Source organism: Enoplosus armatus, chromosome 19 (genome assembly GCF_043641665.1).
Source record: "Enoplosus armatus isolate fEnoArm2 chromosome 19, fEnoArm2.hap1, whole genome shotgun sequence".
Taxonomy (NCBI): domain Eukaryota; kingdom Metazoa; phylum Chordata; class Actinopteri; order Centrarchiformes; family Enoplosidae; genus Enoplosus; species Enoplosus armatus.
In genome coordinates, this window is record NC_092198.1 from 3,777,514 (window position 1) to 3,798,436 (window position 20,923).

The 20,923-nt window shown below is 41.5% G+C and overlaps 1 protein-coding gene across 6 annotated transcripts in view; it reads left to right on the forward strand.

The window, feature by feature from the left end:
- The window catches only part of epha7 (eph receptor A7), a 73,345-nt gene that overhangs the window by 46,839 nt on the left and 5,583 nt on the right, over positions 1-20,923 (forward strand). Inside the window, exons 4-13 of one of the 6 annotated variants that reach the window (XM_070925422.1) lie at positions 7,885-8,009; positions 9,526-9,694; positions 12,642-12,750; positions 14,309-14,362; positions 14,972-14,976; positions 16,999-17,112; positions 17,573-17,758; positions 18,104-18,165; positions 18,390-18,599; positions 19,661-19,810. In XM_070925422.1, coding sequence (XP_070781523.1) covers positions 7,885-8,009; positions 9,526-9,694; positions 12,642-12,750; positions 14,309-14,362; positions 14,972-14,976; positions 16,999-17,112; positions 17,573-17,758; positions 18,104-18,165; positions 18,390-18,599; positions 19,661-19,810 — 1,184 coding nt within the window. Of the gene's footprint in view, positions 1-7,884; positions 8,010-9,525; positions 9,707-12,641; positions 12,787-14,308; positions 14,365-14,971; positions 14,977-16,986; positions 17,113-17,572; positions 17,759-18,103; positions 18,166-18,389; positions 18,600-19,660; positions 19,811-20,923 lie in introns of all 6 variants that reach the window. The other 5 variants (XM_070925419.1, XM_070925420.1, XM_070925417.1 and 2 more) reach the window with 5 other exon arrangements.

Sequence of the window (20,923 nt, forward strand, 5' to 3'; positions counted from 1 at the left end):
TTCATCCATGTTGCCCACCGTCCTGCATTGAGACATTTCATCTGGTAAAAATGACTCAAACCTGGCCTTTAAAAATATGTGAAAATCTGTAAAAGCCTTATATCTTGTCAGTTTGGTTTGGATGTAAATGGAAACCTGTCTGTTTGTGAAAGGATCCCCCCAAGATACAGAGTGCCCAGTGTGAACAGAGCCACCATTTCACCATCACTGGGGTATGATTATGTACATTTTGGCTATGGTACAGTAGAGTTGAGATGACTCTATTCTTGCTCTATATGGGGGGGGGCACAATTCTAGCTGACTTGAAGAAATCAGGGGGTGTGCTCAGAGCCGCTGATGATAGGCTGCCAGCCCTACTCCCTAATTTGGACACTGCAACAGGAAAGCCGAGTGCTTCTTCAATAAGTGGAGTCCCTGCTGGCTTAACAATTATGTAACAAAGCTGACCAATGATTTCTGCATCTGTTACACTACTGAATGGCATTTTGATATTATACGAGAGCACGTAGCGTGGAACACCACTGGGGGTTAAAATGAACTCCCTGTCAGGAGGCATTGGAGGGGCAATCATGCACAGTGCGCTTTGTGTGTGCATGTCAGTGTAGCATGAATGCAATTTCCCCGCTGACCTTCCACTGTGATTCTGATTCCTGGCTTCACAGTAGCGCACAGGGCTATACTTAAGCTGTTAGGTGTGGGTGATGCACTCAGCAAATCATACACCAAAAAACATTTACTTGCTTGAGCGCAGGGAGAATTCAAGGAGGGATTCTATTAGCTGAAGAAATTCTCATTGACATCTAATGTGCTTCCTTTATGGCCAGCACATCACCACCATCATTTGGTAAGCACGTCTGTATCAGACCTCCCTGTTGACTGTTACTCTTAAGAAAAAAGCTCTGAGGCAAACAGAATTGGATTTGATACCTCTTATGTTGATCCAGAGAATTCATGTGAATATATGATAGTGGGGTCCTTGAACTAAGAAATAATGAGGGGAAATGTGATGGCTGTGTTGAGCTGTCAGTGGTGAAAGCATCAGATATGTAACAATAATCATCCCATCACCTCTGGAGCTGTCAGCCCTATAGAACATGAAAGACCCAGCCTAGGTCTCCTTCAAATCAGGCCTAGCTAATTGCTTTCAAACGGAGCCGCCTTTGACCTCCCGCATGGTCACCAAAGGTGTCCCTGCCTCGACCGGCATTGTTATGCAGCGAGCACGCCGTCCTCTACCAGACTCTTTAAAACTCTATATTCAAACATACTTAGTTCAAGGGTATTACATTCACCTCCACCTGAAGTGTTTGCGGTGAATAGGAATCATCAGGCTATCGAATATTCCCAAAATTATACCGTTAGCCGCTGCAGCTGGACGCAATGTCTGGTCAAAATCCACATGATCTTTCAAATGGAGAACTTGTACTTGAATTAGATTGACCAGATTGGATAAATAGAGTTACCCACGAGGAGTGAAGGTTTGGTTTCAAAAGCGAGGTGACACATAGAAGTTATAGAGAAGTTTATCGGACCTTTCTCTCTGAGAACATCGGCCTGTTGCTAATGGAAAGAGCGTGATGAGAGCGGAGTTTGTGGGCCAGAAAACCAAAAGAATGAGCTAAAAAAAGGCTTGAAATAGCCATGTGATAATTTGTCAATATGAGAAACACCTTTGGCATTGCACATTCATTTGATGACAAAAGTATGATCATGTCTTTGGACGAGGCCTTGAAATTCTTTGAAACACTCTACCGTTGGATGTTTGGATGCAAGTCAAAGCCTGGATCCCCTCACAAAATGACTGCATCAGTTTTGGTCTAAGCAGAGCTGACATGGCACCAGGTGGCAGCAGCTGATGAAAAGCAATGCCGTGCAGAGCCTCAATGCCACCGGTGAGACACCGGCCGGCCTTGTAGCCCAAAAGTGAGAAACTGTCTCCACCCTTTAATCTGCGACTCACCGAGAGTGCTCCGAGTGCACACCGTTAAAAGGGAATTCTGCTTTTAATTCAATACTGCTCAACATATGTTGCCCACTGAGTGGATGAATGGCCTTCAGAGCTAAGCTGCAAGCTAGTTTCAGTCTGGCCAGCTCCAGAGACAGGTGGAGAGTAGTTGGGGGCAGATAATATCCACCCACACACACAGTTTCTACAGGGTTCACACAGACAAGTAATCACCCACGCGCAAACATACGCAGGCATTCCAGCTGTAAAAACCAGCTGGGGTCGCATGAAATTTGGTGAAATGATCACGTGGTCTTAAAATGCAAATTGCATCCTCCATGCAGGGCAAAACAAACATTCCCCCCCAGGAGACGGTTATATGGAGGAGAGACGACTAGGAGCAGACAGGCACACTGGAACAGAGGCGTGGAAAGTGAGGGTGCGGAGGTCAGAGGGGGTGCAGACTGCTCCGACACATTTACCTTCAAATCCAGCGACCCAACTCATGCAAGCATGTTTTCTGAGCCTGAGTGAAGTCTTTATTTTCGGCTGAAGTGGTTTTCATTTAACCATGAGCAAAGCTTAACCAAACTGCCTAGCCTTGGCTTTAAAGGGGAATTCCACCAATTGTACACATAAAGGTTTGCTAGTCTGTGGCTCTGCAGGAGCTTTTCAAGTCTGAGAAAATAACCCCCTGATGATGTCATCAAGATTATCTCGGCTCAGGCTTGAAGTCTACAATTTTCATCAGAAAGCCCGGGTTATGAGCAGTGCATTTACTAGGTAGGGCAATCGAACAAAAGTATGCTATTGATTGCATTATGGGAAATATAGGATCCGGTAGTTTCGAGCCTCGTAGCCTCTTACTAGGGCTTAAATGTCATATCTCAGCCTCTTCTGCTTCAATTTTTTACCATTCTTTTTTTAATCCGTCTCTTGTGAGTCTGCCAACTTAATGGAAGTGTAACACTAAATAGCTGGAGTGCACCTTTAATTTCATGTCTTCTAATCCCCTCAAGGAGGATTATTTGCGTCCACAACAATCATTATTTTTAGGGTATCACGCAGAGACCACTCCTGAAACGTTCGTTTCTCAAGATGCCAACATTTAACAGCAGTCACTTTCTACTCGGTTATGAGAGTCACAACATCAAGTAGAAGTAATCTTGATTATGTCATACCTCGTTAGTGTCAACCCAGCCTGGGACCAAACTGTCGCCAGGGTTTTGTTTCACAGGCTGCTGGAGATGATGTGTTAAAAAGGCTTCAGTCTAACAACCAGACTCCCCTGCACTGTAAATGTTCAGCTCGGCAGGGTTGAAGGAGGAAACCGAATAGACATATAATGCTTTAATCATTGCATTAACAATTCATTTGTTTTTCTCCAGCACACAGTGTCAGTTGTTGCGCAAAAATCTCAGGTTCTTATTGGGCCCAAAGGATTTACTTTTTGATCATTATCTCAAGGACACGTCATCTGTTCAAATTAAAAACCTGTTAAAAACCTTTAAAACGCTGTTAAACTGCAATATTTTGCTCCTAAAAAAAAAGAACTATCGGCACATATTGAAAACAGCAATACTTAATATATGACTTTATAGCACTGGTACGGTCCATGAGGCAAGCACAGAGGCAGAGAAAGATGCTTCTGTAATGAACTACCTCGGCTCTGCTCTTCGCCTCAGAGTTGGAATCAGCCGGCTGAGCGAAAGAAGAGGATATTAAAACGCACTGTCTAATGTATTCATAAGATATTCAAATGCAGAGCACGGTGGCGACTGGCTTCTGGATCAGTTAGCTTTACAGGAGAAGGTGTTTGGGGTCACTAACACATTTTCTAATATTGCAAAATGAATGCACAAATGCCTTCCCAAACAGTCTCTTTAAGACCGGCATAACAATTATACAATTTTCCGCCGTGCTAAGCCCCAGAGGTATGTTAAAAGTCTGACAGTGGCTGGCTGCTTCTGGTCTCCGTGATATCAGGTCAGTCATTAATGGCTGTCACACAGGGGCACCTGAGTGATCTGCAGGGGAGACCGAGAGAGCCAGAGGAGCAGGGTTTTCTTAGAATTAACGCGGTCTTCATTCACAGCCCCCAGAAATCGAGAATGACTGCTTTTCCATTCCGAAAATCACCTTCCTGGAGTGATCACCTTTTAGCCCCGTGGAACACTGTGTATGCTAATACTGTTCACTGATCTCATGATCTCTGTGGAAACACAGGGCCCGTCTCTCTGTCACCCGTGGCGGGGGTAAAGGAGTGGAGGATGGGGCAGGGCCGGGCTGAGTCACTGCTACTACAACCCAAAGGGGTGTAAATGGGGCAGATCTGGTGCCTGAGCCTGCGTCACACTCTTGAGGGAGAAGAAGCTGAGTGGGAAAGTAGCTCATCATACTTGGCGCTAGATCTGAGGCTCAGGGAATATCTCTGCTGGTGCTTGAAAACCATGTATCTCTGATATAAGTATGTGGTTTTTTAGAAATGAAGATTGCGTCCTCTCTCAGCAAGAGTAATTATTTTTTTAATTAGTACAAGGGTGACAAAACTCATATCCACATGTATGACATTTCAAACTTTTATTTGAGGAAGTGAAAGCCCAAAGTTGGAGGCAGAAAAGACCAAAATATGTACAACTTCAGTTTTGTCTATGACAGGAACCAATCCAGCGTTTTTGGAGCGTTCACTGGGCCGGTAGCAGACCGTGAACTGAGCCGGTTGCATCATGGGAAGTGTAGGATCCAGCATGTGTAGGGCTTGACCCATACTAGGAGCTTAACGTCAGGATATCTCAAATATCTCAGGATATTTGGCCCCAGAGTCAGTAGTTTGAGACACCTGGTCCCCCTGGTCTAACCATACACACTGAGTTGCATCATGGGACGTGCAGAAGTGCAGTTTTTGAAGCTTGCACTGTAAGAGGGACTTAAAGCCACTGCTGCATCAATTTTTACCCTTTTTTTTAATCAGTCTCTTGTGAGTCGCCCAACTTTATTGAAGTGCAGTACTGAATTGCTGGGGTATGCACTTCATAGTGTTGTATCGTTGTAATATAATTTGTGTCCATGACAAGTAATCCTTCTTCTTAGACTAAGACATGTATAACATTTCAAACCTTTTTTGAATAGTTAAAAGGCCAGAGTTTGAAAACTAATGAGCGTACTGCTTGGCTACAGGAGCAAGTCATGTTTTGTCTACAGTAGGACGCAATACAGATTAAAGCAAGTTGGATTTGGATTGTATCATCAGCAGTGTTGAGGTGAATCAATATGTTTGTTTTTGTACTTCTTTCTTAGAAACAGCATGTGGGTCCTTTTCTCTGTTACTGATTGATTTTCAAAAGAGAAGAGGGGAAAAAAGGCAAAAAATTGCCAAAGCATCTCACAAAGACAACAAAAGATATACACGTTGTGGTTCAGAAGGTAATTTGTCTTTGACGCATCATGTTGTATAAACTTTAACCATAATTGCCATTAAATTAGTAATTTGGTTTGTTTTTTAAACAGCATTTCAACATCATAGAACCAGTCCACAATATGAAACTAAATACATCCATTTGCCAAAGTCCAAGAGTTCCATGCAAGGTAGAAAAAGACATCTGCAGAGGATGAAAGCAAATGTCAGATAAAAGCTGTAAGCACAGACAAGAAGCATCATTTAGTGCCTATAAACCTTAACCAGATTTAGGATCAGGAAGAGAGAGGTCCATATTTCAAGGATACCGTCTGGATGGGGGCAGAGAAAGCAGCCAAATTGGATGAAGCTAAACTGCACTAACTGCTTGTTGTGACTGGGGAGTAGAAAACTCAATCGTCCCTTTGACCAGCCGACTGCGTTGAGAAAGGATGCATTGTTCCTGTGTTTTGGGTGGATTATGAGGGGACATGTCACAACAGCAGGTTTTTGACAGGGCCTTAGGTGTCCGCTGTCGTGAGCATTACTGTCAAGAATGCCGATGAGGCCTAATGAGGTTTTAATCCAGCCGGAGTCATTAGTGGCAGGTCATCTTAAAACAATCTAGGGTCAGGCTGCATTAAGGCTACAGAGGTCCACTCCCACTGGGTCACTGAGCATGGCACAGACATTTCAGCACTTCAGCAGCATCTGATAGTCCAGGGAAAGGGGTTTTGTCCCTTGTTGATTATTCAGTACAAAAAAATAATGGATATGTCACTTAAATCGTGGTTAAGACTGTACAATTTGCAGATTTCTTTGGTGTAAATTTGTCATTCACAAGTCTGCCTTTCATTTGAAAGCACTCCGCTGATCCGTGAAAGACCCAGGAAACAGAAATCAAAGGCACGGCTCCTGACAAGTGGCTTTTACCTCAGACTTCAAGTTGTCCCCAGGACTGCTTTTCAAACTTGCTAAGACGTGTTAATTAATATGTTTTGCCCCAAGAGCAGCACGAGTCATCAAGATTTCACGGTATGTTTACAGAAAGGATTTCTGGGGCTGTTTAGAGTGCAGATTTGCAGTAAACATATTTTCTGAAAGCATCGTCTCCTTGGGGTGAGGTTTAGTAACCCAAAAAGCTTGCCCTCTTTTTTTTTTCTCTCACTGGGGTCTTTAAGGAAAGTGCTGTAAAAATGTTGGTGATTATAATCAAGATGATGACGATAATGATGTATAGGTAATGGATTTTGTACCAGAAGCAAAAGGCACAGCTGCAGAACTAGTAGCAGCGTGAAACATCTCTTCTCAAGTCATTCTGTCTATAACTAAGTGAAGAAATCGACTTGTTTCAATAGCGTTCTAGGAAAGAGTGTGTATATCCTGAAACAAACAAAATATGACAGTCACGGCACGAAAATCAAGAAAAGACAAACCTGAATTTTAGAAAATACTTGAAAAAAGTTGATTTGCATTGGAAACAGGTTGAAATACAGATATTGGGGGCCAGGGGCCAGTTAATAAACAAACATTAATAGGCCTCAGGCCTTTTCTGCCAGAAACGGTCACAGTTTGGTTACGTTCAGGCACCACAAATAAAAGATCATGGTTTGGGTTAAAATATTAAGTTAACTTGTGGTTTCACACAGGACACAAACAGCAGTCTCATGGGTGAAAGCCCTGAAGGCAAACCTGTCCCACATGACCCGTGCAGGTGTCACTGCTTCTGATAATATGCAAATATGCAAATTCCCAAGTAAAAGCCAAGAGACATTACTGAACATTTCATTTATCTTCATTGTGAATTAGAAAATGGTCGACGGGCCACTTGGCACCCTGTGGGCCATCAGTTGAGTATCACTGCAGTAGTTTGTGCTACATCAGTGATAGTAGTAATAACACTAACAGTACAGTGGCTATAGCAGGTGTTGCAGCAGTAGCATTAATAGTAGTTACAGTAAATGGAAGAGCTGTGTGCCGAGACATTACATGGCACCAATATAGAATTAAGCTCCATCTACACAAGCTTTTTAAGTTCAGTACCATGATTTACCTCACTTAAAAAATATAACTCTGTGGGTGTGTGTGCGTGTGTGTGCACTGTTTAGCAAATCTAAATGTGGTAGCACTTAATCCAGGCAGCCAGACACTTAAAATGAGTCATGCAAAGAGCCAGAGATAATTGGTGTGCATAAGGCTGGTGTCAGAAGGTTACAGGTACACCCCTCTCCCTCTAAGAGGCTTTCTGAATTGTTCTGTCATCAGGGAGAGTAAGTGCCTGCTCGTTCCGATGGAAATGTTTGAATTAATTGAACTGAATTGTCATTCATAATCTACATGTTGCAGTTTTCCACGGGCTGGGGGCAACGCTATCTTCGGCTGTTTGCATTGTAATTGAAATTTTGATCATGAGGTGTAAACAAGCGTCCCCGTGAATATTTGTCAGCTCGCGGGGGCCCCGCCGAATGATTAGTGGCTGGCTGTGTGCGTGCTCTTGCAGAGAGAGGTTTGCCCTTCGCTTATTGACATGCTTTTGTCTAAACAGCTCCGTCTCAGGTCAGCGAGGTCATCAAGGAGAAAGTGCAGCAGCGCAGCATCCAGCTCTCCTGGCAGGAGCCCCACCAACCCAACGGCGTCATCACAGAATATGAAATCAAATACTACGAAAAAGTAAGTTTGCGGTAGATTTGTTTGTGTCCTTGCCTCTTTCCAAAATCCTCTTCCCTCCATCTCTCATATCACAGTCACTTCTGCCGACTCTTCATTTTGTATTCTATCTGCATGCTGCTGTGAGTGGAATTCACAAGTTTCTGGAAGTACCTTCTTTGTCTCATAATTGCAATAATGAATGAGATGCTCATAAGATTTTAATCAGGCTGTAGTCCTTCACAGCCGCCCCCACGCACATGTTAGCACACACACTATCTGTGGCTGCTGCACTGCCAGAATTAGCAATCTGTTACTGTTATCTCCTTTCCCCTTCCACATAGATTGTACCATTGCTTCCCTGTGTTTCAAGTCTGAATACATCAGCGTTTTACAGCAAGGTTTAATGGAGCGAATTTAACCCAGCAAATCAAAGGCAGGGTAGCAGAGCTCTGATGCCAGTCTTGCCGGCCACAGCCTCTCGCAAACACTGACGAATCAGTCTCCTGTGTCACGTAATGTGGCTGTGGTCTGCCCAGCTGTAAAAGTGGAAAATTGGAAACAACAACTACGCCCCTAACAGACCCTGGCATTCCATTTCGTCCTTTTGGAGCAAAACATTGACATCCAAAGGGATACCTTGATGGAGAAGATATTTTCATATGTGTTTATGTTCTCTATGTGTCAGGCTGCCTAATGGTAAGCTAATAATTTCAGTTAAAATTAGAGATGTTCCATAATGTACAAGCATGATAAGAAACATGTTTAGTCAAAGTTATTTTCATTCTTTAATACCGTAAATTCTTAAATAAAAGTTTTCAGTTTAACAGAACAGAAATACTGATTCGTAGCTACTGTCAGTGAAACGCAGCGCTTTCAACTGGTGTGTCACCTTAAAGGTCTACCATGAAAAGGTGGGACTTCGCCCTTTAAACCACTGGAAGGCTTTTAATGTGAAACATCTGTGCAGGAAGTTTCATTGAGGGTAGCAGCAATAAAAAAAACTTGAAAGCAATTGGAATTGAATTGTAAAGAAAAATAGTATAAACAGAAACTCGGAGTAGCAGTTATCAAGACAACAGGTATAAAGGTGGCATCAACTGCTAAACTAAACTAAAACAGGAGCTTATACTTAATAAAAACAGATGTAGTAGTATTAAAAATTAAAATTAAGGCATCTCTCTAATGACACCCTGTTTTAAATAAAGGCCTAGTTGTCACAGCAGCTGTGGAAAATAAAGTATTAATAATAATACACTATTTTAGAACTCATAATTCATATACAGAATGTAAAAATGACTTCTAAATTTGAATGGTTTCATCTTAAATTGCCACGCTGTGTATCTAGTTGGATGAAACATTGTTAAATCACTTTCATTCCATTTACAAAGGGCAGGTAATTACATCCTCTGCAGTATTTTCCAAGCAGAGACGTTAAGATAACAACACTTCAATGAGGTTATAAACCAGACGTTCACACACAGCAGTTGAATGTTGAAAATTCATTTTTGTATAAAATGTGATTTGATTCCCTCTGCAGGATCAGAAGGACCGGATCTACTCCACGGTGAGGTCCAAGTCCACATCAGCCACAGTGAACAACCTAAAGCCCAGCACGGCCTACGTGTTTCAGATCAGGGCCTTCACAGAGGCGGGATATGGCACCTACGGCCCCAGACTGGAGATAACCACCAAGGAAGAGGCCACAGGTATGAGATACTGTACAAATGCAGGAACACACACTGTTTCAAGTACTACTGCTTTAGTTGTGCATTATATGTTTTATGTATTGTAGGGACGGTAACAAATGAATACATTATTCAGACATAAACAAAGAAAATGGGCTTTGAGCAGATACAAACAGCATCTGAATGTGTGCAGTCATATTCGTAGATAGTTTAAAGTTTAATATTTAGACGCTGGGTGTGGTTTGTCCTCAATGACTTTACATCAGTAGATTTTCTTGTGTAATGCAGGATGAAACTTGACTGATGTTCCACGAGTTATTTTTACCTCATGGTCAGATGTTGAAGCTCGGCACCTCCCGCCGTTCTATTTCCATTCTATTCATTTCCACCTGGACCAACAGTTGCACATATTTTATTTAGACAAATACATTAATTTAGGTACATGGTTTAAATATTATGTGTATATATATATATTTTGCAGCTAAAAAATACAGAGGAGTATGGAGTATATGTGGCAGTAGAAAAAAAAGTGAGCACAGAAAAGGAAACACGAGAGACGATTTCGAGAAACTTACTGTATTAGCTTTTGCAGTACACCTTTAATGTATAGTATATTTTGTAATTAGGTTATTTACATATATGATTCTAATCTTAAACCTCTTAAAACCATCTTTAAGTAAAATCTGTATGAAAGAGGTTAGGTGCAACTGGCCACAACAAAGTGAAACTAACAGAGGGAGAGTTTGACCACAGAAATATATCAGCACATCATTTTGGAACGCAGGTTTTCGACTCCAAATTTATGCACAACCTGGTAATGTTTTCAGCTACTGTAGTAATAGCCCAGGGAAATTATTTGCTCTCGAGCAAAGCAAACAGAGATTGCTTTGACTTTTATGCTGACAACACGTCATGGGAAAAATCACCAAGCACAAGGACAAAGCTACTGTAGTGACATGACGATAAACTCATTTAAATCTAATCAGTTACATTAGCTTTAGCCCTGAGTGTCTCAGTGTGTTATTGTGAGTTTAGATGAGGGATGCTGCTGTGAGGTGTTTGATCTATGGATCATAATGTCTAACATTATAAGATATTGGAAACAGGGATACACGAGGTTAGGCAAAAATGTCTAATGATTCTCTTCATCAACTTTCAGACTTCCAGAAGTGAAACTACTGTTACTGAGCCTTGGTATAGCTTTCCAATAAGGCTTCCTCTATAAAATGTTTTGGTGATAATACTACATGTGCTACATTAAAGGAATATCACCATTTTGGGGAATATACTTATTAGTTTTCTTCCCCATGAGAAGAAAGATTGATATCAATCTGTGCAGTATAGACAGGATGTGGTTAGTCTAGCTTTTCACCTTGCGAGTCTGTGTGTGGTGCTCATATGTCTGTCTGTCTGTCTGTCTGGGGACAGATTTTGTCAATGTGATAGCGTCACCACCTATCAACAAGTCATGAAACTTTACAGGTGTGTCGTCAAGATCAAAATGAAGGCCGGGATACTTTATTGTATGATCAGTGTCCAAAGTCAACTGTTCAGCGTCTATTATTTAGGGAGTAGTGAATAAGCGAATGAGGGAGTGATTTTGGACACAGAGCCCGGCTGCTGTTGGTCCAAAAATAGTTCCAGCACGTAACCCCCCCTGAAACCACAATCTGTCATTTCAGTCTTGCAAGGGTTAAACAAATAACACGTATTGTAACGTACTGAATTGGTGAGATTTAGGGATGTTAGTACTCACTTTGCACAGAGCCAGGCTCGCCGTTTCCCCCTGCCTCCAGTCTTTATGCTAAGCTATGCTAACCATGACTACTACCAGCTACTTAACACACAGAATCAGAATCAGGTTTGTTGTAAATGTTAATGAGGTGATAATAAATGGATTTTGGTCCAGATACTCTTGTAACACTTTTTCAGTGGGTCAAGTTTTTTCACAAACTATATAACTGATATATAAAGCATTAGTAAATAATGTATGAAGCATTAATAAAGCTTTTTTTCCCAATGTATTAACCCCTTTCAGACTATTAGAAAGTTGTACATGGAATCTTTTTTACTCTTGATATCTTTTTATATTTTTATTATATTAGATTTCCCTTCTAATTTGTGAAAACCCCAGTCACTGTTTCATTAATTTCTCCTTAGTTTTGAGCCCCGACATCCAACCTGCCACCCAAACTCCCCACCACCACCTCCCACCATACATCTAACGTTTCTTCATAAAAGGACACGTTAATTACTCATACCCCATGCAGAGTGTGTCCTGTAACAAGGTTAGATTTTGCAGTCCAGTTAAAGTGTCCTTGACCAGCACAGTGAACCACTAGCCTCCTCTGTGACAGCCTATGAGGGACTCCTGCGTGTTATAAGACAAAATAGACGATTGGTGAGATATATTGAAGCTTGACTGAGTAACAGCTGATCGAATGTCAACCCCCCACCCCCCCACTCCTCCCCAGACAGGCCACAATAACATCATTACCTTTCATTTAAACAGTGCAGATCCACTTGATTTAAAATGCATGAATTTTCCCCCTCATACACAACTCACATTGACTTTATGTGACGCTACGGCAAAGCCATTCTTTGCGTTGACAAACTGCCGATTGCTCCAAACAGCCTGAGCACTGTGAGAGCTCTGAATGGGAAACAATCCAACCTGAATGTGTCTTTGTTTGAGATGAAGGGCATTGCCGTTGCCGTCTGGGACTATTAAGCCCACTTTCTGAAACAGTAGAGCCGTGTGTATAAGGATGGCTCAAAAATAGAAGCGTCCCTCCTCCACTCCCTCCGAGGGAAAGAGGGGGGGGGGTTATCAATCTCCATGCCTCTCATTGGGCTCAATCATGTCTTGCAGATTGTAGTCTTTGATGTGCTGGAGTTCACACTGAGCATTTCTGTCTTTCTGCATGTCTGTCCGTGTGTGTGTTTATGTGTGTGTCCGTCTCATCAGCTGCGATTGTCTCCAGCGAGCAGAACCCCGTCATCATCATTGCAGTTGTGGCCGTGGCGGGGACCATCATCCTGGTGTTCATGGTGTTCGGCTTCATCATCGGGAGAAGGTACGCTCTCGCGGGCCCCATTGACTCTCCGCTCCTGTGAGTCTGCGCTTGTCAATTAGCCTTTCTGTCACTCACAGGCCTCCACGTCTGTGGACTCGTCACATGCACACACACGAGCACCCATCATCTTGTGGCATGCTGTGCTAATGGGTTGTGATGCATCATTTTTCTTTTTATTCACCCAGCCCCAACAAAATTTTTTGCATAGCCATTATGAGACAAGTACTCCAGAGCGAGAAAGCTCTGGCTCTGCTTTCCTGTGTGTGAGTGTGTGGAGATCCTGAGGGCAGGATGAAGTATGGCACCGATTATTTTTCCACCATCACAAAGCACCGAGCCCATCGTCATTATCACCGTTCCCTCACATACTTCATCTGTGTTTTCATCTGCACGAATGGCATTTCATCAGAGCTTGCTTTTAATGGCGGGTTTATCAGAATTAGCCTTCCCTGGCACCGTTTTAATACTTTAATACTTTTGCGTCAAAAATTGTTCCCCTTCTTCTCTGAGTCATAACTCAGTCAAACCAGAACATACAGATCAGCCAGTCGAAGATAAAAAAAAAAACATAAATCTGTGTAGAAATCATATAAAAGAGACAGGATTTGTAGCCACAGATCTTGCCTTACAGTCATCCGATTTATTACAAGCAGGAACTGATGCAGACCTAGCAAAACACAATGCCTCCCAGTTATATACCATCTTTAGGCTACAGAAACTGGGCTCAAGTGTAGCTCACAGCTAACTAACTGACTCCATGGGAACATTACACTTCCTGTGTGATCACTGTGTGACTTAAGTGAAGTAATGTAGTAAAGTTTTTTTTAGTGATACCCTCAGTGTTCTTCATCATTGAAACGCAGGAGTCTCTTTGTAAATCTAATGCCATTATGGATTTATGTTATGGCCATCAGTTTTGATTATTTTCTTGTCAGGTTTTTTTATGGCAATTGTTAGCTTCTGCTCACGATTAGCTCTGCATGTAACAGAATTGTAAACTCTGTGATTGGATGCACCGTGGCAGTCGTATCATTTATTCTGAAAACAAAAAATATATATGGCTTGAGCATGAAAGGTCTTCTTAAGGTGAACATCTTAACTCAAGGTCACTAGCTTTTTTTTTTCTGAGCCCAAAATAGTTCAGAATATCTAGGCATGGTAAACATGTGGCGTGCCTAGCTAAGACATAGTGATGATGCCATTGGCCAGTAAGTGCATGTCCATCAATTGTGGCTTATTTCATTTTCCGTCAGCCGTTTTTTCAGTTTGTGCTCAAAAACCAACTCTTCAACACGTTAATATTACAAATGAATATTACAAGACATGTTGAACAGTCCTTTACATTGCATTTATTATTTGATATGTTACATGAATACTCAAGCTACTTTCCCAGGCTATCGGCTGTTTGGTTCACAGCTCCTGCTGCTCAGCTGGGTTTCTTAAGAGATTTGTCATGCGCGGCATTAGTTGCTGCATTAAAATTCTTGTAATTTAGGGCGTTTATTTCCTCCCTCACAATCAGTTGATTCTGCCTCTCTCTCCCTCTCCCCCCATGCAGGCACTGCGGGTACAGCAAAGCCGACCAGGAGGGAGATGAGGAGCTCTACTTCCAGTGTGAGTGTCTGCATTCATCATCCCAAATGCACATGCAGATAGTATATATGTACACACACACACACACACAGATAGAGACATCTCAATCACTGCATACTGAACAGGAAGTGTGCCTTAAAACCCATTAGCACCAACAGGCATGATGGTTTGATCCCAGTTCATTTGATTTGAGTCAAAGCTGGGAACAATCAGGCTAACATCTGCTGCTGATTGGCTAGACAGTCTTTGGAGATGAAGAAGTTAGGAAGCTACAAATGCATGAATGTGACAGCTGTCAGGGAGGGAGTAGAGGTTGACCCCTGAGGAAGGAGTGTTCCTTAAAAAAATTAAAAGCCGTAACTCAGATGGTTTTAGAGAACGACAGAGTATCTGGTGTACACACAGTTTGCTCCGTGGTGGGGGCTGCTTCTAGGCGCCTTCTATCAGTAAGAGGATTTTTTTTTAACACTGATACACCAACCCTAATGATGCCCCTGGAGATACAGCTGCAGACAGCTTCCCCAAGTGGAGCCGTAATGATCCGCGCTGTAGGCAAACTGCTGATTTGGAAACAAAGGGTCAGGGGTGTCACAGAGTGTAGGGCTGAAGCAGAGTCAGTGCCGGTGAGCCCAGGTTGGCTACTGCTAAGTACCTGACAGATCCACCTCAGCAGCTCACAGGTCCCACCTGCTGTTAAAAAAAAAATGGGAGAAAACACAAACAAGGCTAGTGTCAGACTTAATGGAGGGATTCGCTGTGCAATATCAAATGACGAGAGGCTGCCAGTGTGACAGAAGCTAGATAGCAGGCAAATTCAACATGTAGACCCAATTTGTCTGCCATGTAGCGGAGAGGAAGTCGTGATAAGACATCTCCTATCAGATCAGCTGACATCTTGGATGGACGAAGCAATTATGGGAGCAAGTGGAAGGAAATCTCAACTGGTGTCCCCTCGCTGGAGCACAATGCATTTGTTGTATTTACACTGTTGGATTGGCCACCACGCCTGTCCTCCATGCAGAGAATAAATGTCTCTCCAGCTGGATGAGCACTTCTATTTTGTGGTTTTGCTCCAGTGTTTATCCAGCGTATTATGGGTGCACTACCTGATTAAATGTTAAAGTTGACAGGTTATAATGTTATCAGTGCACAGTGTAATTGCCCCCATGAGTGGTCTGTTCACTTAATAATGCATAATACTGTAATTTGCTGTTAATTTGGTGCACTGTGCAAAATGGTAACCCCCTACCCCCTTTACTGGCCTTCCTCTAACCTTGTTTGTTTTCCTTATTTTCTACCAACTGCTTCTACTCTCACTTCATGGATATTCATGAACTCTTACCACATCCGTGTGATTTGAAATTGCATGGACTTTATTTATAAGAAAATCCCTGATGTCTTGCCCGAGGCATCAGTCTAACAAAAGAATTAGTCTCCCCACAAAATCCTAATACTTAATGATAGAAAATGTTGTATTTGCGTCTGTAAAAGAGCAGTGTCCTTTTCTACCTTATCTTGGATTGATGTTTTAGCTTATTTTTCAAGTAACATTATACAGAAACATTAACATATACAGTAGGTCATGATATGACAACTTGTATACAGCCCAGGACAAATAAATAAATATATAAATAAAGATGTGGATGAAAAGAAATTCTGTAAGAATTTGAACCTCATGAGCACTGAATTTATAGCATTTAAATATTTTATTTTGAAAACCAATCTATCTGAATTTGCGTGGTTTGAATTCACCTCTTTTTCATTTCTAGAAGGTCCTTTCAAGTGGTGCAATTTCAAAACGTTTTATTTCAAGTATTTAGTGTATATTTTTAGGGTTCACAAATTCAGATAGAAAATTCAACTTTATTCCAGTTGCTCACATTTTTCTTGTCACTTTTGTAGGTTCACATCAAGTCAACGTCAAATCAGGTTGCTCAAATTGGATTGGTTCAATTCAGACCCCAAAATTAAAAATTGATCATTAGCAGACAGGAAATACTTACATATTCTTTCTCAATTCCAAAATCAAGTAATTGCAGAACTTGAATTGACCGTCTGGAAGTTTCAAAGAAGGGATTTTAACCACAAACATTCAGATAGAAGTTAATATTCTAAGGCTAAAAATTGGAATTAAGATTTCAACAAGATTCACAATTAGGTTTTCAGCTGCTTGTAAAATTCTAATTATTACACTTTCTTTGCTGCCATAAGAAATGTATACTTCCTGTTAGATTTTGAAAATGTAGGGCAACACCCCCCCATCCCTGATATATATGTCATAAATATGTGTGACACACATGGCATGTGACACACAAATTTATGACATGTGTCATGAAACCACCAAGTACGAGTATGAACCAACGCGGCTGGTGAGACAGATTATTCGTCAGTGAGGTAGTCTCAGCTGCAGGGAGGTGAAAGGTAACCGACAGCCCTCATAAAACCACCGTGCACGGGTTATTCAAATCTTTGCTTCCCATTTGTGAGGAATTTTCCTGTGTGAAAACCCTTCTGACACTGGACGCTGACTGTTCAGCAATTCCCTCTGAACCACTGGTCTTAGTAATCGTTTGCCTGTCAAGCACCCGCTGGTGCGCAGTGTGCATATTTAATCGTAACAGTAATCCTCTTACCTTTCTACAGTTAAATTTCCAGGCACCAAAACCTACATTGACCCTGAAACCTACGAGGACCCAAACAGGGCTGTCCATCAATTTGCCAAGGAGCTGGATGCCTCCTGCATTAAAATTGAGCGAGTTATTGGAGCAGGTGAGCCCATCCTGTGTCTCTTACCTCTAACTGTTTAGTCACTCTGTGCTATCATATATCACGCTGACAGCCACATATTTACACCTTGAATAGGGACACCGCTTTATGCATTGTATATTGATAGTGCAATTTCGAGGGGGGTAAGAGGGGGAAAAGTTCATTGCAATTAAAGTGTGGGGGGGCGTGTGGTAGAGGCAGTCACATTTCCACAGCTGAAAAATTGCTGCCACATGGGTTTTACAGATGCGGTCAATGGCAGTATGTATGCATCTCTAGCATGTCTTATTATAGGTCTTGGTTACACTCCCCTGAGTATAACAAGATGTCGCACTCCAATTTGTATTCCACCACTGCACAGCTGCCTTGTCTCAAAATACACTAATAAATTTGTCATTGTGAAGTGCTTGATTTTTTTTTTTTTCACCCACCCCTCACTCATGAATGGTTTCATCCCACATAGGAGAGTTCGGGGAGGTGTGCAGCGGCCGGCTGAAGCTGCCTGGAAAGCGAGACGTGTCGGTCGCCATCAAGACATTAAAAGTGGGCTACACCGAGAAGCAGAGGCGGGACTTCCTGTGCGAGGCTAGTATTATGGGACAGTTCGACCATCCTAATGTCGTTCATCTGGAGGGAGTCGTAACGAGAGGTAATCACACACTTGAAGGTGAAGTGAAAATATAAACTATGAAGGCCATGAGACAGGTTGGAGATCCTATAGTATATTTAGCTTTGGGAGGTAAAAGCGCCATAGTTAGAGTGACATTATATCTGATTAAATTAGCCACACTCCCTGTTTAACATTTTCTCATTTAGACACTGTAATAAAAGGAGCAGATGGTTACTTTTAATTAAAAGCCAATGAAACACAGCTAAAAATAACTTGGAAGCAGTTTAGGCATAGCCATTTATTGTGAAGCATTATGTAAGCAAACAAAATTCAGCTATCAATTAATCTTTTTGGTCCATCTCTTTTATTCTTTTTTTTCTCCAGGAAAACCGGTGATGATTGTCATCGAGTACATGGAGAACGGCTCATTAGATGCTTTCCTCAGGGTGAGTATCACCTTCGAAGCGCAGGAGGCTCAAAGCTGCATCTTCTGTAACTTTTCTTTGCATTTGCTGTAAAGTGTCCCAGACAGCAGGCAGTCTGCAGTAGGATCTGTGCATCGCATAAATATCATAACTCTTGTGCTAGAGCTGCTGCAGTGCTGTGACCTACATTTCCCTCATGGTCAGTGAGGATGGCTGACCTGCCTGTTTTTCTCTGTGCCGCGCAGAAACACGACGGTCAGTTCACAGTCATCCAGTTGGTGGGGATGCTGCGGGGCATCGCGGCAGGAATGAGATATCTCTCTGATATGGGATACGTCCATCGAGATCTGGCTGCGCGAAACATCCTTGTCAACAGCAATCTCGTATGTAAAGTGTCTGACTTCGGCCTGTCAAGGGTGATAGACGACGATCCCGAGGCTGTCTACACAACAACTGTGAGTCAATTAAAGCGCCTGCTCTCGCTACCCAGAGCCCTCTCTGAATTCTTTAATCAAGTCACACTCGGTGCATGAAAATAGAGCAGAAGTGCTGGTGCACGCCCAAGTAGTCTGCACCATTTTTAATATGTAAAACAAGCTATTTTTCGGCACAACTTTCTGACAAGGCACCGTTTCCAAAAGGGTTTATAAGCTGTAACTAATGCCATATTTATGGGTAATTACTCATTTACTAATGCTTCATAAATTAGTCATAAGCCATTAATAAGAACAATAAGAATTTGGTTGGTTATCACGTGCAGTAAAAAAATAGTAAGTAAGTAAATTGTAAGTTTCTTACAAATACAACATTTGGATCATGGACCATAGTCAACTGAATGATTTGTCAATGGCCAGAAAATGAATCAACTATTTTCATGATCAATTAATTGTAAGTCATTTTTCAGGCAAAAAGGCCAAGACATTTGCATTTGACATCATTTTGAGTTTTGGACAGTTGATTGAACAAAATAAGCAAAAATGTATTTTCTGACATTTAAATGAGTAAATAAATACTTAAAAAAACAGCCCAAGTAATATTACACAAAATATCAGGTCTATATTTCAATGCACTTCTAAGGAAGATAAACGTAAGTAATTTATGGCATTCATTAAAGGTTATGAGTTTCTTACTTTCTCATAATCCATTAAGTTTGCATTCATAATTGTTAAGTCATTTACAATAATCCATAAAATATGTAGTTTTAAAAGTAAAAAAGCTGCTAACTAAATTTTTGTGTAGATTCTTTGCAGGACTGCAGCAACACCCGGGATGTATCACCACATTGTTGTTCTTATCAATGAGCTATAACTCATCTGTAAAGCAGTAACAGATCATTTACTAACCATTCCACAAGGGGTGCCTTATTTGAAAGTGGTGCCAGTGTCCCTGCTCACGTTTTTGGGGATTTTTGTTTGTTTGTGTTTTGACCCTGTGTGTAATTGTAAAACTTGGTGTGATTGATGTTTTAGGGGAAGGTGCGGCATATAATGAATTTGATCTTTGTTTTACTGAACAGGGCGGCAAAATACCCGTCCGATGGACCGCGCCAGAAGCCATACAGTATCGTAAATTCACCTCTGCAAGTGACGTGTGGAGTTATGGCATTGTCATGTGGGAGGTCATGTCCTATGGGGAACGGCCCTACTGGGATATGTCCAATCAAGATGTGAGTTACTACCTGATATAAAGTCAACTTACCAGCACAATAAGTTTGTCATTCTGCTGATGGACTACCTCATAACCAAGGATCATAATCTGTAGTAAAAAGACATTATTTCAATTGCACTCAAGATTTAGTAGATTTTTACATGTACAAATCAATAGCCAACAATTTTGATAATTGATTAAATGTTGAGGTCATTTATCAAGCAACAACACCAACCATTCAGTGGTTCCAACATGTCAAATGAAATGATTTCTTTCTGTTTTATATCATTTTATATTCATTATCTTTGGGTTTTTGTTGGCAGACTCTTGTAATTGGCATTTTTATTATTTCTAAACCATATATATCTCATTTATTGCTCACAAATAACAAGCTAAGTTAAAGCGTGCCAGTACAGTGGAGGTTACCTCCAATCTTACTATCTTAGTAATTACCATCTAAAAGGGGGCATGAATTATGTGAAATATAAGATTTCCCCAGATTCATCCCTAATTATCCCTAATGAAGTCATCCCACTAAAACACAGAAAAATCACAGACAAAAATCTCAGTTTGTGGTTCTTCTTCGAGGCTTTCTTGCAGGACCCTCATGAGAACAGCTCGACGGGGATGTAACCTTGGGCTTAATTAGTTCAAGAAGTCTTGCTATAATCACGCAGTTTGAAGGAGAAACAGTCCTGAAATGGGACCCGCATAAAAAGTCCTGAGAACATGGATTTGATGCTGGTATTAATATTAATAACAGTGGAAAACACTTGTCATGCTGTATGCTTTAAATTCAAATGTCTTTAAAAGTTTGTAATGACTTATGCTAATGTTACCATCGTGAGTAGCAGTGTTGAACCAATTACACAGCAAGCAACTCATGCATATTTTGCAGTTTGCATTGCGCTTGTTGCTTTGTCAAGTCAAGGATTCAACATAACATATATACACTGATGATGTCATATTGATGTCATCAAGGTTATCTTAGCTTGGACTGAGAGACTGCACTTTTTAAAAGAAAGCACACTGTGGAGGTGTGGAGTGCGAAAGTTAGGGAGGGTCCAATGAAAGAAGCTATTGGTTGCATTATGGGAATCGTAGGATCCAGTGTTGTTGGAGTTGGACCCAT